The sequence below is a fragment of the Hyalella azteca genome, unplaced genomic scaffold (genome assembly GCF_000764305.2).
Source record: "Hyalella azteca isolate HAZT.00-mixed unplaced genomic scaffold, Hazt_2.0.2 contig16636, whole genome shotgun sequence".
Lineage (NCBI taxonomy): Eukaryota > Metazoa > Arthropoda > Malacostraca > Amphipoda > Hyalellidae > Hyalella > Hyalella azteca.
In genome coordinates, this window is record NW_025946451.1 from 112951 (window position 1) to 139956 (window position 27006).

Below are 27006 nucleotides of genomic sequence, written 5' to 3' on the forward strand. Positions count from 1 at the left end.
AATAGCGAATGGACAAGGCATTTCAAGTCCAGATTTCAAGGTTTATTGTTCGATTTCTTAATTTAAGTGTTCACTTTTCAATAATATTAAATTAATTGTTTTAACTCGAGATCTTTATTTAACCTCGACACGAAAGATCATTACAGACACACATATATCCAACTTCTCGATTGCTTCATCATGAGGAATTTTTATCTACATTTGTATGGAGTAAATCTTTGCCGTGCCCATGCAGAAGTAACAAAAACGCAATTCTTTATTCGCGATTTTAATAGAAATATTTGTACCCAAACAATAGCAAATATTCAACACCTTATGTTGTTCTATAGGCAAAAAAATTATAATCAAGTCAATAATAATGATTAAACGTCGTTGTTATCCAAAATCTGTTACACCAGCAATGGGCCAAGGAACGATAAATGGGAATTGTACATTTTGCTAATCACAGATGTATGCCAGTCCTATTTGTTCTGTTGCAGCAGTTTCATTTGCCCAACTTGCATAATTCGCAAATTGTCATCCATTTCTAAATTTTTTATCCCCTATCGAAAAACTTTGGTGGAACTGAATTTTTTTAGGCAGAAAGTTATAAAGGATATTTAATATTATTACGAATAATTTTTATCTATGTTCATGCTTTCAATAGAGACTGCACCAGTACGCAGGATGACTTGGACCCAACCTCCAGCAGTCCAGCTGGTCAGAGCGCGAATCAGCCTAAGGTCAACACAGCCTCAGAACAACAGCCTTCAGTTCTCAAGCGAGAGAACGGGAAGTCGACTCACTTGCAGATCTTGGACAGCCTTTTGAAGGAGTATGACCGTCGGGCCACTCCATCGAACCATCTCAGTGAGTATATGATATTTGATTTTAATACCGCTTGTAAATTATTATAGTTACTGATAACTGCGTTTGACTGAAGGTTTGAAAAACAAGAAGGTGCTTCGGTATCTGATTAAATTACCTCAAAAGAAGGTCAAGAGTAAGGAATATTTTGCATATAGAAGTTAAAACCCCACTAGCATCGAAATTAAATTTGAGGAAATGACAAACGATCATTATTAATCCATTATAAAGTTACAACCAATATTAAAAAAAAATATCCCGAATAATCGTTTTAAAGCGTTCATCAACAAATTTGAGATTTTAGTAGCAACGAGCAAACCCGCGGATTCTTGACACGAGTTGAGTAATTTCCAACGTTTGACAATATAACCGGTAAAGGCACTCGAATTTCATTTAAGTGTCAATATGAACTAAAAACTCAGAAAATTTCTCACGAAAAAAAAAAAGAAAATAGTGAGCAAAAGTTTCTTTTCTCCTTTCGCTTCCCGAAAGCCTTTGCATCGTCTTATTTTTTCCCAGGCTCAGTAACCTAACTGAGAAGAAAATTTATTTTCTGGACGACAACTGTTGCAACTCTTTCCCATACTGTGACACTTCGGGAAAATTAGCTTAGCTTTCCTCCAGAAGTCCAAACTGGAAACATTCTGCACTGGTACTCTTTAGACTTGTTTGTAAGCGGGATGTAGTACTGCAAATTGCCAGGTGATCTTTGCGAAATTAGCAGAAAAACTTGCTTTCTGTTCATGTATGTCTGTATGCTTGACTGTTCATGTATGAATTGTAGAAAGTAAAGAGTTTTACCGAAATTTCGCATAAAAAATTAATTATATAACTTAACATAAACAATACTTGATATATGAACACAAGCAAAAAATTTAGGGTAAACTGAGAAATAATTCATTGATATCAACACAAATGATCCCATGAATGAGTTAGATGGCGTTAATGGCATATATGACATTCTTAGTACGTTTGGCAACATAAATAAATTTAACAGAAAGTCAATCACGTAGACAATTTTAAAGTATTTCCTGGGCGCACGACATAACTACAAAATTTTTGGCTCTTTCTTAAAAAACAAGCAATTAATTTGTATTTATCAATCCAATACATCATTCCTTCTAAGATAAGAAGAAAAAGTTAAAAACGACTGCGAATATGACCAATAGGTCGTTCACACTTGTACCGACTTGTGGCGCAAAATATCACAGCAAATGGATACAAGTTGTCTAATGTTTGTCGCTCGCTGAGGAGAAGACACTTTTGTTACTGACAGGCTTCTTGGTGTTTTCATGCAGTAAAGTCTTCTGAAATTTGTCAAACATATCGCGAGAGAAATTTGTGACCTCGGTTTCAGTTTATCAGTGGTACATCTATTTCTTGACGAAAGATAGCAGAGAAAGAAGGAGGTTTTGGAAAATTTGTTTTAAAAAGTGAGAGGTTTATTAGTTGGGAAAGAAGGCGACTCCACAAAACATAGATGAGGCAAACCTGGAAACTTGGACAAAATAAAAAAAATGTCGAAGAAGTTTATGAAATTTTCGGGAAGATTCTGCTATCAGGTATTTCTGTTAAAATTTATTGTCTAATTAATTTGTTTCCCAGGTACGCTTATCGTTTGTCTCGTGTTAAGAGGCAAAGTCGATTCTCGTTAGCTCTACCTTGATCACTATTGCTTTAACCTTACCGGAGTGAAGACCTCTTGCTCAAATAGTATTATTACTTTTGTTAACTCTTGCTTATCTGTTACTTAATTTGAGTTTGTGCGAGTGTGTTTTCATTTTATTTTGTTCTATTTAAATGCATGTTAGAACTTCTGTGTTTCGCTCGTTTAAGATCTTGCTTTACCGGCTTTACGCCAGTGCTTAATTTGAACCCGTAGGGGTTATTGGCTCCTTGGAGCTTCGGTGCATGTATACCGATTATGTCACATGCCTAGTGCTGTGAATTAACTGCATGCTTGCATGCGCTTTACTCTCTTTAAGTACGAGCGAACACTCCTATTACTGTTTTCACTATTTTCTTCCTAATAGTTCTCTTCATGAGAACTCTTGTCTAGGGTTCCTCAACGGAAACAAATAGGTTTGTCATTTTGATTATTTGAAACTGTTATCATTATTCTGAATTTACTGAAACCATACTGAAATCCATTGCGTTATAACTTTGAATCCATTAATGTTAGTCTTACGTTTGTTTTCTGTCTTATTCAGATTAGAATCCACCTAACCGCCTCTACTTAGTCTTCGACTCTGCCGTTTCTGTTTTTTTAAGCTGAACTACTTGCTTAGAAGTTCTGTTGCTACTGGCAATATTTGGTGAGAATTGGAGAGAGAGACATATTCACCTGAAACAGTGACTCGTTCTATTTAAATCAAATATTGTGTTCTAGACTTCTAATGTTCGAACTTGTACTTATGTGCGTACGTATTTTACTACAGTGCACGAGTTCCTCATCGCGCTTTGTGCTTCTCGTTTCCTCCTGGCTTCGTTCTGCGAACCAATTCTCTTTGCGGAACCACAATAAAAGTTTCAACGCTTTCTTTGTTTTTTGATTTCCAATTGAAGCAAAATTCAATAATTTCCTTTTTTTAATTGAAAGCCTTTAATTTCACATATTCTAGATATTTATGAGCAGTTTAGTGTGCATATGAAGTTTAATATGAGTGACCTTCCCTAAATTGTAATTCCCATTGAAATGAAATGATGCTATGAGGACTTCATTTTGTTTGAAATTAATTTTGTTTGCAAGTGAACTAAGTATTGCTTGGATGATTCCGATCTCCTGAGAGATGTTATTTAGAAAGTAGGAAGACAATCGAACGAAATAATCTCGATTTAATCATATTGATGAATTTTCTTTGCAAGCGACATAATTCGATTTTAATATGATACGTTTAATTTGAATACGCAAGGCCTTGTAAAATTTGCATTGACACCAGTTATGAACAATTTATTTCTTACAATGAGAACGTTTCTAAAGAAATCAACCTAGAATATAATCTCTATATAAAGGAGAAAATTCAAGTTGTAAGCTGCCAAAGTATTTGAAAGTAAGTTTAACTTTATGCGAAATGCGAAAAAAATTATTTTAAATTCCACGATTCCGAAAATCTTGAACTTGGTTGCTAGTTTACAAATAAACATATCTTTGTGAATAAACATATCTTCAGATTACAAGATGAATTAAATTAAATGCTACAGGCGCAGGACTTGCTTAGAAGTTCGGCAGCCTCTCCACGCTTAGAAGTTCGGCAGCCTCTCCAACAACTCCACGTCTATTCAGCAGCTGCTAATTGCCTAGCCTTAGAAGGCAGACCAACGCTACTGACTTTGAATGCAATTTTATTAATCATTAAATTAATCGATAACACTGTCAAGTATTATTCAAATTAACATGACAGTAGTGCCTTCTGACTTAAGTCAACCTTAACGTTGAAAGCTTTGGGAATTGTCTTATGGTTCGGATATTGTCGCCAATGCTTTTGTATGTAAAATAATTGTAACTATAGTCCTCGTTAGTAGATAAAGGGTAGAAGTATGAGGTCAAAACAGGTCCAATTGCATGTTAACGAGCAACATACAGTAAGTGGTCGGTAAACCAATAACTTATTGTACGTAACGCAACGTATAAACCTTGCTTGCTCCAATTCAACCAATTAAGCCCCGTCGATGGCGTCGGGCAGCAGACGGTAGTAATTTTCGAGCGGTCCTATCTGAGGAACGTGAGTTTCGGTACAGAAGTTAGAGCCTGGGTGCAAGACACTGAAGGAAAATTGGTATTCACTGTTGAAATGAATTAAGGGTGTTGAATAATGGAAGAAATGACAGTTGCGAACGTTATAAACGACTTGGCAAAAAAACTACATTGGCAATGTTTAAATAGCTGAATTTCTATCTTAAAACGTGAGTTCAACGATGACCGAATACCTGAGATAAATATATATCATTGGATTGTGGTTGGCAAATAAATTTTCTGAGGGTAAAGTATCCTTCAAAATGTTGAATTTTTCGAATTTAAGACGAAACTTAAAAGGCCGATCGAAAACGGGTCATGAGCACGTCATGAACACGTCGTGAACACGTCATGAACACGTCATGAACACGTCCTGAAAACGTCATGAACACGTCATGAACACGTCATGAACACGTCATGAACACGTCATATTGCTGCTGGAAATGTCAGCCTCGTAAAGAAATTGTGTGTCGAAACATTTTGCGTCCGTTGCAGTACAGCAAGAAAAATAGCTTCGACGTTTTAATGAGAATTTTTGAACAAATGACTTCTTTCTTTCGAAAAGATTCATAAACTTTAAAAAATCTAGTTATTAACGACTTTCGTTGTTATTTTCAAGTTTTTGGATGAAATTATATTTGGACTCAAATTCTCAAACTTGTTCAATATGATTCCATCTTTTTCACTCTATCGAATTTCAATGGTTTGATATACTTTCCATCATTCTCTTCAGGACTACCAAGTGGACTTGTACCTGCGGCAGACGTGGTACGATGCTCGACTGAAGCACGAAGATCTCGTCCAGCCGCTGGACTTGAACGACCCAAACTTGGTGAAGGCGATCTGGAAGCCTGAAGTGTATTTCCCCAACGCTAAAGATGCTGATTTTCAGTTCGTGACCGTGCCTAACGTGCTCGTCAGGATCAACCCGCACGGCGAGATTCTCTACATGCTCAGGTGACGTATTGAAGTTTATTGATGACATGCGGTCTAGGAATAACCTAATTAGCTACCTACTGCAAATCATTTCTATTAGGCAAAGTTATTTAAAAATGTTTGATTTCACGCTCACTACCTTCCGAAAGACCAATGCTTGCAAAATCTCTATTTAATCAGCAAAGAAATCAGGACAGAATTTCGTAGAAAGTATATGTTTTTGAATATATACACGCGTCTAGAGCATCTTACGTTCCAAATGAAGTTAGTGCATGTCTGGAGATGCTGTTCGATGCACTAAACCCCGACAAGGGCTGCTAAAATATACGATTTAAGATTCATGCATTATCACTTTATTACATTTATTTTGAAAAATTGAGCATAAACACCTCCATATTAAAATTTATAGCTATTTGAATTTTAGTTCAAGGCTGACGTTGACTCGCTTAATTTAGAATTAGGCACCAATTTTCGGCTTTTTCTCTTAGCCAACCAGACCTCTTTCTGAATCATGGGAATTCTGGGGCGTCCGGTTGGAGTATCAAACGAACCTTGACGAGTATGAACCTGGACGAGTATCAAACGGACCGTTTGATAATCTTATTGTTTAGGAGAGCTTTATATCTAACCGTCACGAGAGCGCTTAACTGAAATTGGACGGGAGGTTAGGATAAGATGCTGAAACGTATACGCACAATACCTCAAGCCTGCTGCTTCTTGCGTAGTCGAAGGAAAATGAAATATTTATCAGAAAACTAATGAATAATAAACTTGACAACAGCAGCAGACTAGAATATTGTCATTATACAATATACGGAGGATTCTGCATGCCATTACGCGTTAGTACTGCAACAAGAGCAAGGTGTGTCACTAACCAATCAACTATATCGTCCACGAGTGGAATGATTGATAAATATAGGGCCGATGAAGGAAAATAACAATTATTTGAACATAGTGTGTAATTAAATGGCTTAGGACACTACTTTTCCACAAAATTAAATGTTTTAGATACCTAAAATGTCTTAGATTTTAAAGTCTTCATCATATTCAATGATGATTACGTATATGCTGAACTTGCGATTGTTTGTCTGACTAGCGTACATGTTTCCGTAATAATAAAATTATCTATTTTTCAATTCATTAATTTTTCATCTTTAAGAATAAGGTATTAGCAGATTTCCTCACAGCGATTGTAATGGAGTAGTTCATCAAGAGCAATTTGACACTGTGTTTCATAACGCCATAACTCGGTCTGTGCTGCAGCGTACAATAATGTTTGTAGTCACTGCTTGCTCGAGAAAATTTCACCATGTTTCTGCTAAATCAAAGGAATCTGGAGATCTAAATCAATATTGCCAGAACACCAACAGCCGTAACTGCTCATAAAATTCAATACTGATATTGTCTAACTAATTTTTAGCGCATTTTCTCATTTATGGAAATGATGCTCTATATTGTGCTCGCCATGTCCGTTTGTCTGTCTGTCTGTCCGTCTGTCCGTCCGTCCGTGACCTCAAGTTTTCGTCGACGAGAAAATGGGCTCTCTGTTACTCACTGCAGTGAGTACTGAGTTATATTTTTTTATTTTCACTGTCGGATCTTATCTGGATGTTCAAAACGGCTTTATAAAAAATTTAGAGAATTTTGAAGTGAATAATTAAGCGTGCGAAAATGTGCTGAAAATGGCTGCAAGCGCACAGCAACATTTAGAATTAATTATGATGGCGTTAATTGTACATTCCAGCCAGAGTGCTTAGCCAACCTCCTTTGCCTCACTTGATTTAATGCTAATATTATTAAACAGTTATTATCATTCCTCAAGTAACACTGAGGTGATAATGATGTTTCCTAACCGCCGCTGGGGATTTTCTCATATTTGGCTATGCGTGTAATCCTGCCTAGATTCACAATTAGACAACAATAGCAGAGGCAAACTGAGCGTGAGTGCGACTCTGAAATTTATATGTAAGGCTTATTTTGCTTAAATTCAAAATCGTGTAACGATGGCGGTGGTGAACAGGCGCTGGGAAGTTTGTCTATTTTGTGGGGTCGTGCAGATGCTGAGCACGTATGCTACTTGAAGCTGATAACGCTCAAAGTACCTAAACTAAATGTGAAAAACTTGCGGAACCACTTGTGAAGGTAGCACATGCAGATATGGTCAAGTAATTTGAATGATAGCAGAATCAGCTTTTGTAGAGCATCAGTGAACGAAGATTTTTTTTAAATGTGAGCAGCTCATTATGCTATTTAACTTTAAAATATTGATATTTATTTGGAAAATTTTAATACTGTAATGAATAATAAAAAATTGTTAATAAGTTACATTTAAAATATACAATCTATGTATAATTCAGAAGTTTGCCGGTTTGATGGAACATGCCTTTGCCAGCCTTACCGGATGTAATGTACACCCTTGACCAGATTGAACAGCATTTTTAGATTTAGTTTGTTCGTTGGGTTTTGGTCCTTATTTCTCATAGAATGAGAGAGCTACCGTAAATAGTATCTAGAAAAGTGACTCGGAGTGGAGACTGGACAAGCAGAATACGCCGGCAGAAGTCATGAAATTGCTTCTCGGTAGATGCTTTTTGATGAGACGCAATGACATGAATGATTTTTTCCGTAGAAATACTGGCCGTAACTGTTGACATTAAATATCTACAAATTGAAAGAATTGAGTCATTCCGATGGTTGATACTGCAGTGGTTGTTTGGTGGAGGATTTATTGTTTGTTTATACAAAAAACGGACTGGTTGTGAGCATTTTAATAATCATGTGGGGGTGAAGAATAAATCTTAAATGTATATATTTTTAAGTTTCCAAAACACATATAAATAATATTTTGGGAGCCTTGCACGTTTGGGATGAATATCTAGCCCATTTCCAAGTTTTAATTGAATTTCTGTTGAGGCCTGAGCCTGAGTTTGCGCAACGGGGGGAACTTCAAACGTCGAGAGAAAGCTGAATTTTGTAAGCTTTCAATTCATGTTAGAATATTGTGCTAGAAAAGCGATTAAAAAAATGTTAATTTTCGGGGTGATTTTACGATTGCGTAATTTTTTGTTTTTACCATTTCACGTTAAAGTTCTGCAATATCTGAAATATAGAAAATTTGTGCGTGTATTTTTTCGACTAGTATCATTTTGTCCCTGCGAATTTCAGCTCTCCGGAGTCTTTTCGTCTCATAATCGCGGCACTCTTATGTTATAATAAGTTTTTTGCGTTATTTTTCATATGAAGCCAGATCAGTTACAGTGCACTTAAAAAGTAACGATGCACAGATCAGTTACAGTGCACAGTAAAAAGTAACGATGTTTAGTTCATGCGATGCTTTAACTAAACATAGTATACTGTATAGTATTTACATGTTTTAATTTTTACATACACAACTGCGAATGTTTCTAAGACTGTAAGTGATTCTCTGTGCTCCGAAGAGGTTAAAAGATCAGTCCAGCTTTTACCAACAAGTTACAGTGTCTCTGACACAGTTACTGAGACGACGCCAGAGCCCTCTGGTGGCCGCCCAACATTGCCTTCAGAAACCATCTTTCTTGATGAGAGAAATGCGAGCCACTGTCGAGAGCACGGAACTCGTCCAGTTTTTTGGGGAAAATTCCAGACTTTGGGGAGTCTTTGGATGGTCCATATGGAGCGACAAATTGTGTTTCCCTACAAGCATGGGCAGAAGATTCCAGTTGGAAATGAGGCAATTTTCCATGCAGTTAACGATAAATGTTGTGGCAACAAGACTTTAAATTTATGTCTATGAGTTAGACACTCGAAATAAATCGTAGGAAATATAATATTCGAGTAGAGAAGGTTAACTGGCTAGGCCGTACCTAAACGTAATTATGTCTCTTAGGTTCCGATAAAATATGTAATAAAGATTTTACATATTTTCTCGACAAGGCTTCTCAAAAAATTCCTTTCAAAGTCAGTGAAGTATCTACAAAAATATGTGCGTAAATAATAGGTACACATTGTCTATTTTTTGCGAAATTAATCACATTATTAAAAATTAAATGAGGGATCTTTGCGAGAACGTTACTATAAATTCTTGATGCTTCTGCGTCAGCCGTAGAAATGATCCGAAGTTTGCAAAACAGCTGAGTAATATTCTTTAGATGACCTTAGGTAGTTGAATTAACTCACAAACAAAGATAATTGTGATTTTTCCATCGGTAGCGAATGTAAAACAGCATGAATTCAACAACCACTCTATGCATAAGATGAAAAATCGCTAAACCGCACCCTGCGATTTTAATGTTTTTGCTTGTTTTTTGCATTCATTCAGTGAAAATGGGAAAAAAATATTATGTAACACCTTCGTTGCTCATAAATTTTTAGAGAAAAATTGTCCCTGTGTTTATTGTGGTAATAAAAATAATTATCACATAAAATGCGCGAAAGAGGATTTGGATGCTGATTTGGATCTTCCGAACTGGATTTTTTCTCCGTATTAACAGTGAAAAAATATTTTTCGGGCATGATATAAAATGTATAAGGGATAGAAAACAACTATTTGTTGATTTTAACCTTATTTATACATTTTTGAATATTTAACTCTGTTGATTTTGGCATATAAACTGACGACAACTAATTACATTTTCAAAAGAGTATTAATTTCAACATGATCGAACTTCATATCAGGCTCATATCTTTTTAGAAATATTTTCCTATCACAAGGTTAAACCTAACAAAAAATTTCTACTTTAAACTGCATTCGAATTTATGTTCGATTTAAGCACATCCTATTGGCATTCTACTCTCCTTTTAGGCTCGCAATTTTCAACACGTGTTGTGAGGCTGAACATTCGATTGATCCACAAAGTACGTAAAAAAAAGATCGAATATATTAATGATTTTATCTCTTAATGTGGTGAAATATCTATAAAAAAATGAATGATTTTTTCCTTTTAGTAGTGAATTATCTATTCATTACTACCTTATGCATGGTATTTTATTTCTTGTTTAAAACTTAGTTACGAGACGATCGAGGACTATGATTGTGTGTTGTCCCCAGCGAACAACAGACTCGAGACTGAAGGTTGTTAATCTGACCGAGACTAGCTGGAAGAAGCCATGTCTGAGATCATCCTATTTCAAGCTAGCTCATTGCCATATCTCAAAAATAATTTGAGAAAATTTAATTAATTTGAGGGATTGTAGGCAATAATAAAATTAAATTAATTATTAATCACTCTTTAATAACTTATTGAATATATTTGTATCGTGTAGCACCAGTGTTCAACACAAAACCTGAGAAACAGTAAATATTTTTTCTTGAGTTATCGTCCGAAATTCACCAGCATAAAGTACGTGCTTCGAAAACCCTGTGATGTAATGCCAATGTTTTGTTAAGTAAAAAGATGACTCAGTTACATTCATGGAAATTATGGCTCTTCAGTTTATTTCCTCTCGTGCATGATTTTCCAGTTAATTTATATTATTTACGAGCTGTTGTAGATATCCCGGTGCATCTCAGCTGTCAGTGAATAGTGCTTCTGTAAATTATCCTGAACAAACGCGGTTCTACTTCTTATTTTTTACCCGCTGCAACGGTTGGATACAACACCAAAAATTAATTGCGACTGGTTGGGATTATTCATAAATATCAGATTTATAATTCATAAATAATAATATATTGATTGCTGGGGGAAGGAATGATGAAAATATCTTGTTTTAGTTTCAAAGAAGATGAAGGAGTGTCGCTGGAGGAAGGAATTATGAAAAATATTTTATTTCAGTTTCAAAGAGTGTGTTGGGGGAAGGAATGATGAAAATAATCTGTTTCATTTTTACAAACGATGTGAGGTGCTATTTTCAATGATGATAATATTTTGTTTCAGTTTCAAAGACGATGCAAGAGCTTGTGTTGCAGTGGAAGCTCACCAAGGAGCCCATTAAGATGCACAAAGACCTGCGCATGCCTCAGTTCCAAATGCAAGACATTGTAGCCACCACCTGCCAAGAAGCCTCACAAATTGGTGAGAGTTTTTATGCATTTGTTATTCATGTTCTTCTATGATACTAATATCTGTTGTAGACTTTGGAGAAATGGGATTTTTTGGTTAATTTTTACTCTCGTAAATCATACCGTGACGGAAAACACAACAATTGAAAATTTTAATACCTTTTGAAACGCTTTTTTTGCCAGAAACTTTCCATACCATTTAAGTTTTTCTAATTTACAAAACATAAGCAATTTTAATGCCTAAAAAATTCTATGTTCCGTTCATCTGTCTTGGGAACAGAACTCCTGGCGTCCTTTTTAGCTTACGCTTCGCTGATAATCTTTGTGCATTCAATTTAGTGCCTCCAGCTTAGCATAAACATTGGAAAACTTTACATTCAAGTTGCGGCTAGGATACTGAAGTGAAATCCGCTTCTTATTATGCATGAAGGAGCAGTCTTCTACCGTTACAATTGCTGAATATCGAAGAAATACTTGCTTCTGCTGGCGAATGTTATTGAGATGGAGGATTGTGCTGCCGAATGTCGATAAATGGTTTATTGTGCTGCCGAATATTGGTTAGATGGTTTATTGTACACCAAGCAGCCCATTAAGATGCACAAAGACCTGCGCATGCCTCAGTTCCAAATGCAAGACATCGTAGCCACAACCTGCCAAGAAGCCTCACAAATCGGTGAGAGTTTTTATGCATTTGTTACTCATGTTCTTCTATGATACTAATATCTGTTGTAGAATTTAGAGAAATATGCCTTTTGGTTATTTTTTACTCTCATAAATTATACCGTGACGGAAAACACAACTATTAAAAAATTTAATGCCTTTTGAAACGCTTTTTTGTTAGAAACTTTCCATACCATTATGGTTTTTCCAATTTACATAACATAGATAATTTTAATGCCTAAAAGGTTCTATGTTCCGTTCATCTGTCTTGGGAACTTCATGCTAAACTCCTGGCGTCCTTTTTAGCTTACGCTTCGCTGATAATCTTCGTGCATGCAATTTAGTGCCTTCAGCTTAGCATAAACATTGGAAAACTTTGCATTCAAGTTGCGGCTAGGATACTGAAGTGAAATCCGCTTCTTATTATGCATGGAGGAGCAGTCTTCTACCGTTACAATTGCTGAATATTGATGAAATGCTTGCTTCTGTTGGCGAATGTTCACGAGATGGAGGATTATGCTGCCGAATGTTGGTAAATGGTTTATTGTGCTGCCGAATGTTGAGTAAATGGTTTATTGTGCTGCCGAATGTTGATTAGATGGTTATTGTGCTGCCGAATGTTAATTAAATGGTTATTGTGTTGCCGAATGTTGATTGAATGATTTTCATTGTGTTGTCAAATGTTGATTAAACGATAGATTGTGTTGCCGAATGTTCACGTTAGGGCTGCAGATTGTGGTGCCGAATGTTGATTAAATAGTTTATTTTCTTGCCGAATGTTCACGAGATTGTTTATTGTGTTGCCGAATGTTCATGTGGTTGTTGATTTTATTATAGATTGTTTATTTGATTGTTGACTCTATTAGTAATTAATTATCTTATCGAAATTTTATTGGGTTGTTTAACTTTCTTGTTGAATATCTTTGTGTTGATCAATAATTCCATATTGCAAAATTAATATAATAATTTATTTCTTCACAAAATGTTCACCGGGTGATTTAATGCACCGTCAGATGATATTTTGGTGATGATATTGGGTTTTCATGGGTCTAATGTCACGTAACGATTAATTAAATTGACTAATATTATCGCAACTATCTGTTTTAATATGTAAGGAATGTAAATTCCCGGTAGGGCTAATCATTCAAACAATGTTCCCAATTTCATCGAATAAAATTTCTGACCAGAAACTGTCGCACAAAGCTGCATATGGGTTCGAACCCGCGCCTCTCTGCTGCAATCCTGGTACTCTGAACTGTAACCACTGGGCCACCCTGCCCCTACCACTGGGCCACCCTGTATTGAAGGAGCACACGACGTTCAGATGAAAGTTTTTAACTCACGTTAAAAGCAGAGCTTATCGATAAAAGAAAGTTTTTTTACGCGTCGATGTACACACGAATTATATCATTCAAAATCCATAGATATTTATAAGATTTTGTGGATTCCTATCTGTTTATCCACGAAGATGTTGTGCACGAGATGCTGGCAGTTAGGTTCAAAAGACGCTGTTATATTTTATCGCAAGATATGCCGGCAGCCTGGCGCGCTAAAATGCATCGCATTGAGAGAAACTGCCGCCTGGTGGCGGTCACAACAAACGGATCCTAATGTTTGATTAACATGACTTATTTAATTATAGTATAGTCTAATCACGCGATAATGACGAGAGAGACTCATGAATCAATCATGACGAGAGAGACTAAGTGCTTAGATTATGAGTCATAAAAACTTTATTACTCGCTTTCCCAAAAATTCATTTCGTTGGGGAATTTTCATGTGTTTCAGGAAACTACAGTTGTCTGGTGGCTGAATTTCACCTGCAACGATCGGTGGGCTTCCATCTGGTGCAATCGTACCTGCCTACGATTCTTATCGTGGCCATCTCCTGGGTCAGCTTCTGGATGGATGTGGACTCTGTACCTGGCCGTACAACTCTTGGGGTGACCACCCTGCTTACCGTGTCCACCAAGTCCTCAGGTGAGTGACCACCCGGCTTACAGTGTCCACCAAGTCCTCAGGTGAATGACCACCCTGCTTACAGTGTCCACCAAGTCCTCAGGTGAGTGACCACCCTGCTTACAGTGTCCACCAAGTCCTCAGGTGAATGACCACCCTGCTTACCAAGTCCTCAGGTGAGTGACCACCCTGCATACAGTGTCCACCAAGTCCTCAGGTGAGTGACCACCCTGCTTACAGTGTCCACCAAGTCTTCTGGCCAGCAACCAAGTTTGGAGTCCTCAGTTCAGATCAGCTTTTCAACAACCCTTCTGTTGTTGGGTGCACTAAATTCTTTGACCGAGCCCCTCAATAATTTATATATTCAAACTATTGCGAAATTAATTTAAACGTGCAACCTAAGACTTATAAAATCAACTTTAAGGTCCGTATGACGAGTCACGGCTGAAAATTTTCAGATGCTAATAAACTTTTTTAGTGGCAAGAACTCGCCTCATGGAAAATTTGTTATAGAATACTTTTTCTGATTGAAAAGTTTTGAAATTAATTTAGTAATTTTTCACATAACTTCCAATAATTCAAAAATTACTTTTTAATGGTATTGTTCCCACGATTGATGGTTAGATTACTGTTAAATCCATGGACATCATGAAAATTGGCTTCAACAACGCTTTTATGTTCGTCACGATCCACCAGCAGACTCTTCAAAAAAATTATTCAGTTTGGACGGAAAGAATGTGGTAGAAAATAATAAAAAATTTCATGAGGCAATGCTTGAGTCTGGTCACGTTCTACCGGTCTTAATTTTGCGCTCATCTTGACAAGGTCCCGTTTGTGTTAGAAGCAACAAAAAACTGCGCTCATTCAAACCCAGATTTGCAAAGAAGTCATTTCTGAGGGAGAATTGTACGCTTGTGGCCGGATGTTTGTTTGCCATTGCATTTCGCATGTTAAGAATTGCTGGGTGAGGGAATAGTATGAATTTTTATTGTAGTGAAAAAGTGTGAATTGATTTTTTTATCGCAGTGAATTGCTGAGAATTCATTGAGTTTGAATCTCGAACATGCCGAATGTTTGTATTTTTTTTTTGTCACTTGGCATTCGAAACATAACGAATTGTAGAAATTTTTATTGAATGCCTATAATCATCATTAATTTCAGGGGAAAAAATTGCATTGGTCTCCAATTAGCATTGAATTAGCATGTTGTAATTGTTAACACAATTGTGAACGCCTCTGCCTAGATATGTCGATAGCAATTACAAGTTCTTGTACAATTAATTGACATGATCTAATTTCGTTATATAAGCATGTTAAATACTAAAACAATGATGACACTATTAATTTGTTTGACTATAGTATAATTTATAGTTTGACAATAAATTATTTTTTTTACTTAAACTTTTAATTATTCACTCGCATAAATGAAATAATTTGTTTTAGGCATTCAAGGAGACCTGCCGCAGGTGTCGTACGTGAAGGCCATCGACGTCTGGATGGGCGCGTGTACAGGCAAGTGCTTGTCATTTAATGGCGTTATCTGCCATTAAATGTTTTTTTTTGTTCAGTACCATTCGTTTTCTGCCATTTTCAGTGCTCGAATTTTCAGAATAGAAAACGACAATCGTATTTATGAATTATCGTATGAATTATTACATAAAGATTTTTATGTAATAATTCACACTGAGGAAATAATAACTTCCCTGAAATAATCAGTCTCCCAATTTCCCCACAACACTCCCCCTTCCCAGCGACACCGAAGTGAACAAGACAGCAGCAAATGAGATTGCCTCTCAATGCCCCAGCGGGAGCCATGAGTAACAAAAGAGAATTGATTTGCGCAGCTGCCGGGACTTCACTTATGTCTTGTGATGGAATTTTCATAGGGATGGTTACTGTGATAATAACGTGTGTTAGGTGTGTGGAGATGTTCATAGGGACATTTGCTGCGATGATAATAAACACCAAATTGCAGTTTGTTAGGTGCGTATAGATATGTTTATAGAGACTCTTACTGTTATAATAAAGTATGTCTGGTGTGGGGATATGTTCATAGGAATAGATACTGTTATTGTAACAATAACATTGACTATTCACGTAAAAATTATTGAAGGCCTTTTTATATCCCCGATACCCATTGAGATAAGAGTGTCAATATATGCTTCGCTGCTTGCTTACATAGCTTGTTGGCAATTATTTTATACTCGTAACTTAGTTTACCATCGGAGGTGATGATTATAGAAATCATTATTATTAATTATTTTATTCAACTGTCTGTAAATTGAATCTTCGCAAAAATTTGGAAAGTATGAAAAGATTGTCAAGGTCAGATTAATGATCATGCTTGCGCGACTTTAAATGTTAGGGAAAGTATTGAAAAACTTTTAGATTTTTTACTGGTCCGTGCTGATGCAATAAAAAACTAGTTTTCAATGGTGCCAATTGTACAGAATTTGCAATGAACCTTTTTTTGTGGTTCACAGAGCTGGGAAAGTTGAAGTTGGAGTCCAAAAGTTTCACAGTTGGGTAAATTTAGAATTCATCAAATGAAAGTAGAAATTGATTTCAATTACCCGCAAGGATTTAATTTTTTTGTGTATAATTGTTTCATCTGATGATAGCTGTTTCAATAAATAATATTTTAAATATATAAATGTTTAAAATATCAGTTTTACAATTTCGAACATTGTTTATAAATTTCAGTCTTGAACTGAGGAAATAATAATTAATAACCTCCCTGAAATAATCAGTCTCCCAACATCCCCACAACACTCCCCCCTTCCCAGCCACACCGAAGTGAACAAGACAGCAGCAAATGAGATTGCCTCTCAATGCCCCAGCGGGAGCCATGGGTAACAAAAGAAAACTGATTTGCGCAGCAGCAAGGACTTCACTTATGGCTTGTGATGGAATGTTCATAGGGATAGTTACTGTGATAATAAAGTGTGTTAGGTGTGTGGAGTTGTTCATAAGGATAGTTACTGTGATAATAAAGTATGTCTGGTGTGATGGGTTGTTCATATAGGGATATTTACTGTGATAATAAAGTGTGTTAGAAGTGTGGAGATGTTAATAGGGACATTTGCTGTGAAAATAATAAACACCAAAACGATTTTCAGTTTGTTAGGTGAGTATAGATATGTTCATAGTAATAGTTACTGTGATAATAAATTGTGTTAGGTGTGTGTAGATGCTTTAAGGAATAGATACTGCCATTGTAACAGCAAAATTGACTAATTATTTACGTAAAAATTATTGAAGTATTTTATGTATCCCCGATACCCATCGAAATATGAGTGCCAATATATGCATCGGTGCTGGCTTACATAGCTTGTTGGTGCTATTTTATGCTCATAACTTTGTTTACCATCGGAGATGAATATTATAGAAATGGTTATTACTAATTCTTTTATTCAACTGTCTGTAAATTGAATCATCGTATTGGTTTGAAAAGTATGAAAGAATTGCCAAGGTCAGATTCATGATCATGCGTGCGCGACTTTAAATCGTAGGGAAAGGATTGAAGAACTTTTAGATTGTTTACTGTTCCATGCTGATGCAATAACAAAATAGTTTGCAATGGCGTCAAATGTACAGAATTTGCAATGATTTTTTTTATTGTGGTTCGCAGAGCAGGGAAAGTTGGAGTCCAAAAGTTTCGCAGTTAGGAAAATTTAGAATTCATCAAATGAATGTAGAAATTGATCTCAATAATTATTCGCAAGGATTTCATTTTTTATTTAATTGTTTCATCGGATGATAGCTGTTTCAATAAATAATATTTTAAATATATATGTGTTCAAAATATCAGTTTTACAATTTCGAACGTTGATTTTAAATTTCGGTCGTGTGGTTGAATTTAGCCAATGAGTATAATTCTGTTAATAATTTTATTTTCTCTCCATGAATAACACTAAATTTTTTACTGAATCCTTTGCCTTATTAGCTTCCACACATATATATTATCTTCAAACGGAACAATTGATAAAAATGGTAAATTCCATAATTAGCTAGAATCATATATACAAATAATAAGTACAAACCATAATTATATGCATCGAATTAATTTTGCGAGTCAAGACATAAACTGATGTTCACATAATTTTTCTAATCACAAGATAAAAATTTGTGCGGGACGCTAAATTATATCAAAGCAAACTGTAACATTTTGTTACCCAGTGTATGGTATTACACCATAATTCTAGTTGTAAATAACAACATTTGAACATATTAACATATTATTAAAATTGATGATGAAGGAGACATACGAGTACAGTATTGATAATTTTTCTTTATTACAGCCTTCGTCTTCTCTGCATTACTGGAGTTCACATTGGTGAATTATTTGTGGCGCAAAAATGCCGGTCAAATGTTACCCCATCGTCCACATTGGCGGCACTCGGACTCCTCAGCGCCTCAGTGCGGGCGTCACCGGTGCTGTCACCAACCAAAATCTCCGTCAAGACAACACCGCAAACTGCACCTGACAGAGAACAAATCCCTCAGTAATTGCAATAGACCTACTGTGGTCCTACAGGATAGGAAGGAACAGCAAAACGACTTTGCAAACTCACCAAAGAAACAACGTTTATCTACCGCCGACGTCGATGAAGGAAAGAGGGTCGGACTGGGCGACGAGACTCCGATTGATGCGGTTAAGTCCCGTGGAGTTATTCTGGTAGGTATGATATTTCTGTGAAGAATATTATCTGACTTGCAAGCAATATTAAAATGTATTCAGATAATGAGTATTGAATAAATTCCTAATGAATAAATTTTCAAACAATCATGTTATTTTACGTCTTCTTATTGACGAAATAAATTCATTGAAAACAGTCGAAACTTTATTTGAAACTATTCAGAGTAAATTTATATGTCTTTTGTTTAATTTCTTTTATAATCAAGGTAAATTTTAATGCAAAATGCCTTTTCTGCTAATTTTAGAATCTCTTAGAATAGGTGCACAGTGCATGAAAAATATTTTTGGTCTTAAAACCAGCGGCTTTTCGTAATATTCGCATGCATTAAAATAAAAATCATTAGTTCACTAAATCATCTTTTATGCAAATTTGGCTCTCCAGGTAAAGGGTAGAAATTGACAATTGACAAGGGGCCGATACGTATGCTTTTGTGCTCGTAACTTTCATATTCAGATTATCTTAATTTAATATCATAATAAAAGTTTTTCCATCCATCATATCAACAATATCGTATAAACAAGGAAATATCTGGTAACCTGAGGTCCGGGGAGACTGCAATTTTTCTGTTAATGGTTCATCGAAACCGGTTTTTTTCAAGGTAACCTAAACTCCATCCGATCGTTCGAGGTCACTGTTGTGATTAATCAATTTATGTTTCCTAGAAATTTTACTGAACGAATGGCGCGCGTCTACGTGGAAATTTATTTATCGGAATGAAATCACATATTTTCTTTAATTGGCCCATGTTATATCGGATTTAATTATTCAACTGTAATCGGCATTAGGTTATAAAAAAGATGATGTTTCTCTGATATTTTTCATATTATACATCAGATTGTGCGGACTGAGCGATCATGTTCGAAAAATTTCTCCTCAGTTGTTATATAAACATTTTCTCATATATTTATTATACTGGCCTTTATTATAGTGGTCATCTTAGCCACCGAAAATTTGTCTCAGCCAACTGCTGTCAGATATCATTCAGTTTTTATAAGTTCTTCAGTAAAAAATAACTCAGTAATGATATGGTGTGGCCTCTCTGATTCAGATGCATCCCTGTTACGGTTTTCAGCGTATTTAAGCTCTATAATGTTATGTAGACCATGTAATCGTATCATGGAAATACATGGCGCGTAATTGCATACGCTTGATAAATTTGAGATTTGAATAGTTTAACCCACACTCATGTACGCCACGTGGGCTTGCATCACACAGTATGACAAGCAATCGTATTTTAATCGCAGACTTGATCAATAATTACCAATTGTTATCGTAGTCTGACAAGGTATCTTATTTTTCAGAGGCACTTCGCGCAAGGACGATCGCCCACTGAAGCCACCAATGATTCCACGACACGCAAATTAAAACACGAGAAGGACGAGAAAAGTGATTTGGCTGCCATTAATTCAAACGAAAACAAACAACCCTTATTACCAGAAGACTCAAAAATTTCAGTCTCACCTCCAGCCATCAACTTGACAAGGAATCACACATTCGACGACTTCAGGAAATTTCAGTTCGGATTTCGTGACCCTGATGATGCACGCTCGCCTGAAGAAATGAAAAGCACGGGCGTTTTCTTAAAAAGTAGTTTCTCACAGCCCACTAACATCACGAAAACGTCATCCAGCGTCAAAACAACGCTTCTAGATCATGATTTTCTAGAGACGTGTGAGGCAATACACACCGTGACACCTCGGCCAGCCGCGGAGTCTGAAAACACTTGCCACTGTCGGTGCAATGAGTCTAATGGCCATTGCCATTATTCATTTACTCAACCCCATGACTTGAACGATTGTTCTGAGGATGAGAACCTATTGCTTCACTACGACGATCTGTCTGAAATAATTGGTGGTATTCCGTGTCAATGCTGGGCCCGTATTCCGCATCGTAAATACAAAAACCCCTTCCAAATCTGGGCACGAAAAATCGATGAGTATTGCCGTGGGGTGTTTCCTCTGCTCTTTGGAGATGCCGTTATTCATTTACTCAACCCTGCGACTTGAACGATTGTTCTGAGGATGAAAATCTATTGCTTCACTACGACGATCTGTCTGAAATAATTGGGGGTATTCCGTGTCAATGCTGGGCCCGTATCCCGCATCGCAAATACAAAAACCCCTTCCAAATCTGGGCACGAAAAATCGATGAGTATTGCCGTGGGGTGTTTCCTCTGCTCTTTGGAGTATTCAACATATTATACTGGACTTACTATCTTCAACGTTGAATAAATAAATGAATCGGGAGTAATATCGATAGCAGCGGATAGAATAGTAAAGCAGTTATGTCTATAATAATATGCCTATATTGTCCAATTATTGTCTATAATATTATTCTAATATTGTACGAGTATATCTTAGGATCTGATATACATAAGCTGTTTAAAATAGCGTTGTTTTTATTCTATCTTTGTAGCACACAAATTGGCGAAAATAAAAAGAAGATATTGAGAGATGGAATAGTTATTCACAAAAAAAAGTTTAATTTATCCGCCTGTGTAAAAGCGTATGATTTACGTATAAATGCATGTATTTTTTCTCTCATACTCGTTATTATCGAGGATTCTTTGGCTTTGTGTGTAGAATAATCACTAAGAGATATTTAATGACAAGTAAATTGTTTTTCAAGATGATAGAAAGATTTTTGAAAGCAGAAGTGTAAGTAAGGTATGAATGCAAATAACTCAAACTTCCTTGAAATAAATTTTTCCTGTGTCCAGCTTAAACTGGATTTGATTTACTTTTTTGAATGTACATAGATTAATTTTTTAAGCGCAACCTACACGATATAAGTTTCAATGTTTGAATGCTTCTGTAGTCTTAAAAAATTATCTTCTTCCATATCAAACGCACCTGCATGCCATTAATCCGTTTTTAAAGTAAGAAATGTAAAAAGTCTTTTTCACACTCCAAGTACTGAATGCCAGTAGCTTTGATATTGGAAAAATAGACTACTTTGAAAAGATAACTAGCTATTCTATCTCCTCCAAAAATGTCCAAGTTCATTGCATTGTTGCCATTGGAAATTGTACTCTGTGCAAATAATTCATTACTTCAGATTTTTAATAAAATACCTTCCATATTCAGAGTTGTTAGTATAAAAGACAACTTTTATAAAATTTGTAATGAATTTCTGAGAAAGAAATCGAGTCTAGTTTTTGAAATACCATGTGGAAATTTGGAGCAATTTCGCGCAGATAAGAGAAACTCCTAGTGGAGATTTTTTGGATTGGATTTCCTAGTGGATTGGAGTGATTTTTGTCTTAAAGAAAGGCTCGTGAATTGGTTGACTTCATATAATTGATTTAAAGGTTTTTGTTGCATAAAAAATACTGTACTAAATTATTTATTATTCAGTACAATTCGTGTTTTTAAAGCAGGTTTGAATTGAAATATCAAGAAGCGTTAGAATTTCAAATTTTCTAGCACGCATGTAAGTTTTACACAATTTTTCCCAGCAGTCTTTAGCTGAAATTACTTCAGCTACAATGTCTGCTGTAAATGAAATTTTCCAAACAGAAAGAATTTTCTCGCGTTGTTTAATTTTTTTAGGTGTTCTCATTTAAAATCCTCTGTACATTTTGTAAATTATCAATGTATGTATAGAAGAAATATATTTATGCCTAAAATAGCCGCAAATTTATATTGAGGTCTTTGATTTATGCGACGTTTTTAGCGCATTCTCTCATTTATGGAAAAAATGCACTATTGTGCTCTCCATGTCCGTCTGTCTGTCTGTCCGTCCGTCCGTGACCTCAAGTTTTCGTCGACGAGAAAATGCGCTCTCCGTCACTCACTGCAGTGAGTACTGAGTTATATTTTTTAGAGAATTTCTTTGATGTTTCTGAGCTTGCCATGAAGTGTCTAATCCCCGGATTTTTAGACGGACTTCCTTCCATGCCGGAACGTTCTGTGAGCCATCAAAGCTCTTTTGTAGTCGTACGTCCCTTAAGATGTTGCGATGCTAAGGCTTTTGTTCTTGAGTTTTTTTTTATCTGGTAGATGGAAAAATTGCTTCTCTGCGCTCTGTTTCAATTCCGTTTTTTGTTTAAGTTTGCGAGTCAAAATGGATTTTGTTGCGAGTTTTGTTTGCTTGCATATCCTTGTAGCGACCCTGGGATTTTTAACAATCTATATAGGAGCTTTAATTTTGATATTTATTAATTAAAAGTATATCATAGATTGCAATAATTTTAATATTGGATTAAAATTAGGCGGTAACGAGCTAAAGCTGAGATTTTGATGACGATTTCATGATAAACCACATCTCTTTTTTATACTTTCATTTCCTTACTTATTTTATTATTTATTTTATTTATTTATTTTATAACTGCTTGATAAAAAACTGAAGATCTTCCCTTTCCAAAAACAATGATAGTTGCACTTCAATTATTAGCGAATAAATGCTACGTTTTTAAAACGAAATTAAGCCATTTTTCAACGCACCTTAGTTGTTGTTGAACTATTACACCTGTAGAGACTTTGCTTGTAAGGTATTGCAGCAAAGAGCTCATGTTTGGCTCAATTATTGACTTATATTTATGAGCCATGAGTATCCAGCATGCTATATCACTAAATGTTGAATATTCGGAAAACTCTCAGTATATTTAATAGTTTGTAAAGCAAGTTTTCTTATTTTTTGCGCTGGGGATATATGAAACATTGCATTTGTATGATCTTATTGGTGGCATGCCAATTTTCCGCTTGATGCATTTAGTTTATACGTTTGACGAGATATTATTTGAAGGACATTTATAGCTTTGAAAATATAAAAATCCTTATTAATTGTTTTGGGTTTTTAGTGGATATCGGTCAGACTGACGCAGACAGTCTGACCGCAGACAGTTTGATAGCAGACATTAATTTCATCAATAATCAGCATTTCATTCAATATTCGGTCAGACATCACATCACTTACTGTACATCACTCTGTATATAGGAAATAGATCCATCCTACAGAATGATATCGCTCCCCTGATAAACTAAATCTATTTCATCCAGAGCATAATTTCCTAAGATCGACCTAATACAATAGAAATATATTGATTTATAATGAGTCAACCCAATTATCAAAGAACTATATATAATAAATATCGTTCCTTAATGAGTAAGGACTCAATTCCATACACTAAGCTATACAGAATTATATCCCTCTATAATGACTCAACTTAATTAAATTAGTTCTTTAGAACTAATTTATATTGTATATTAAAAGTAAAAAAAAAATTGAATGAATTTTTTCGTAACTAATTGTTATTAAAATACATGCAAAAAACAAAGAGTCTGACGAGTTTACTGTGAACGGAAAAGCGCAATCTCACAAGAAATGAGTGCAAATATTTTTAGCAGTTGAATATAACTCTTTCTTGATTGCTTTACACGTGGAAACGCTGAATTTTTTGGACATTCTATTCTTCGTGGTACATTAATATCTCCATTTTATTGTGCCGTTATGTCTGTACAGTGTTGGTGTTGGGCTTATTTATTGTGCAAGGTACTTGTTTTCAACAATATTTATAAATCATTGACACTTGTTTTCCCGGTAGTTTTGTTCGTTCCGAATAAAACTATATGTAAGTAGACTGCTTAGATTGCTGTGATTCAAGTTCAAAATTCGTTCAGGTCACAAATGCTTTATTATTTCAGCAGGACATGAGAAATTGAATCAATTTTAAGAAAATATAATGAAAATAACGGCGAAAAATCAAATTGGCAGCTGATGGTTGTTGCCCAATTAGCGACGAAATATTCACGGGGTGAATGAATTCCTAATTACTCTATAATCAGTCATGACATTTTCTGAGGCATTATTACAAACAAAACCAAAGCAAATGACGAAGTTATAAGAATTGTAAAATATTTTTCTATGATATATTATGGCATGGTGTTCCTTATCGTCTAGTTTGCATACATTGAATTTTTTCACTGGCAAAGTTTCAGTACAAAATTTACATTAAAACGATGATAAACTTTGAGTGAAAATTCCTAGCGGATTTTCAGCGTATAAAATATATGACGGCACCAGAAATTAATTGTGGATAATAATATATAAATAATGACACCAAGTTTACTGCATAAAACTTATCGGTAACTATACTAAATAAGATATGATGTGTAGGACAGGAGCTGTCCGGCCTAATATTTAATTAAGTCGCTGCTTCTTGGTTAGTTTTCCGAAATGCCAAGAGCTGTTCACCATAATATATAACCGCTACATTATCTACTGTATAACCTCATGTTAAAACTTCCATAGGATAACTGAAAGGATGAAGAGACGATATCTTATTATCCTTTTATCTATTTTAATGCTATAGGAAGCATAAATCTTATGTGACGTTCTCAAGGAAAGCTGGAGACTATATGTTCTAAGCTCCTTCTGGGCCTATACTTTAAAAAAAATTAAGAGATCGTAAGTTCATCAGCCAATCATTGACGGCCTTATCCAAGGTACGATGTGTGCATAATGAATCTTTTTTGTTCTAATATCCACAGTTCCAAGGTACGATGTGTGCATGATGAATCTTTTTTGTGTCTAATATCCACAGTTTCATGATACGACGTGTATATGATGAATCTTTTTTCCTCTAATATCCACAGTTTCAAAGACGATGAAGGAGCTGGAGCTGCGCTGGAAAAGTGAGGATGCCATCAAAATGTACCGCGACCTCCGCATGCCGCAGTACGAGATCAACGCAATACGACCTGTCTCTTATACACATCTAGATGTGTATAAGAGACAGGTCCTCAGGTGAGTGACCACCCTGCTTACCGTGTCCACCAAGTCCTCAGGTGAGTGACCAGCCTGCTTACCGTGTCCACCAAGTCCTATTGTGGCAACTACTGACTAGTCGTTGTGCTGATACGGTCTCTGCTCGTGTTTCCGCAGTGTGCCTTCTCCCTTCCTTGGCCCATACTTTCAAAAAAAGTTAAGAGATCGTAAGTTCATCAGCCAATCATTGACAGCCTTTCAAGCAAAATTCACCAATCATAGACAAGAAAATAGAGCGTAAGTACTTACGTTCACTTAGCGAATTTTGAAAGTATGGCCCCTGGACCGAATGTACTAGCCACCTGTTTTGTCACTTTGTTTTAGACTATTAGTGTCAAGTTCCTGATTTTAAAGTGCCCTAGTCTGTATCCAATAAAAGTGTTTTGAATCTCGGTGTTGACTGGAAAACTGTGTTTTGTTACTCCAATATAGTTCTTAGAGAACTGCTTGATATTACGCTCGTGCCCGACGTTCCGCCCTTTTTGTGGTGGCCATATTTGACGTTTGGAACGTCCGGTCACAACACTAATGTCCAATAACTATCTAACAATACAATTATAAAGTAATCAATATTCCTCAATTATACTCCAATTAAGCAAACAAATGCATAGCTTAATATAAAACAAAAACTATCGCTCGTCGCCCTCCCACTTTTCCCTCATTCCTCAATAAGGTGCGCCATTAATAACTCTAGTAAGGCTTCCTCTAAGCTGAATTAATTATTGAATAAAGTTTATTTGTTGGATTATAATCCTGAACCGTGATTATCCATCAGTTCCGCTGTGAGAGATGCTCGCTTCTGTTACAGATTATAGAATATGATGTGGGGGCTGATTTTAAGTATTAATATTGCAAGCAGATACGAGTAAATTTAATCTGTGTATGCGTCTTATTTATGTTTCGCCTTCGCGATTATGAACCATTATTTCAAATTAAACTCCTAAGTTCTATAAAAAAAGCACGTCACATTTTTCATTGTAAGAGTTACTCGATATCTCCTTAGTAAGAATTACGTTTCTAATCATTCAAATTAATGACCGTTTCAACTTTGGATAAAATTTACTGATATAAATTTCATGCTTGTTATGAAAGATTACTAAATTTCCCCATTTTTAGAATTTCGAGTGTCTGTAGAATGGATTGATATTGTAATTGTTGGCTAAACATCGTATTTTTCAATCTTTGTGCTCAAGGTTCAATCTTTTCTGTATTTTTGTCTCAATATTTTCTCTGTCTTTTCAATCAGAAGCCACGTGATTTTATTAGTTCTGAGTAGACAAATGAATATTTTTTCATTTTTTTGGTATCTTTTTGGTATTTTATAGCAGTTTCTGCTGATTTCGTTGAACTTGTTAACTCTAACGGCGAAACTTGTATTAGTGAGTAAACTTCACTAAGAGAAATCAATCTCTAGGTCTAGGAGCGTTT

At 35.6% G+C, this 27006-nt stretch overlaps 1 protein-coding gene across 1 annotated transcript in view; it reads left to right on the forward strand.

Annotated features, from left to right (window-relative positions):
- Window positions 1-25513, forward strand: part of LOC108672144 (gamma-aminobutyric acid receptor subunit theta) — a gene marked incomplete at its 3' end in the record, with an annotated part of 61045 nt that extends 35532 nt beyond the window's left edge. Inside the window, 11 exon segments of the mRNA XM_047884964.1 lie at window positions 647-849; window positions 1523-1548; window positions 4286-4330; window positions 5313-5549; window positions 7876-7882; window positions 11290-11505; window positions 13941-14132; window positions 15554-15622; window positions 18412-18788; window positions 20112-20541; window positions 25407-25513. Coding sequence (XP_047740920.1) covers window positions 647-849; window positions 1523-1548; window positions 4286-4330; window positions 5313-5549; window positions 7876-7882; window positions 11290-11505; window positions 13941-14132; window positions 15554-15622; window positions 18412-18788; window positions 20112-20541; window positions 25407-25513 — 1909 coding nt within the window.
- Between the last annotated feature and the right edge of the window lie 1493 nt (window positions 25514-27006).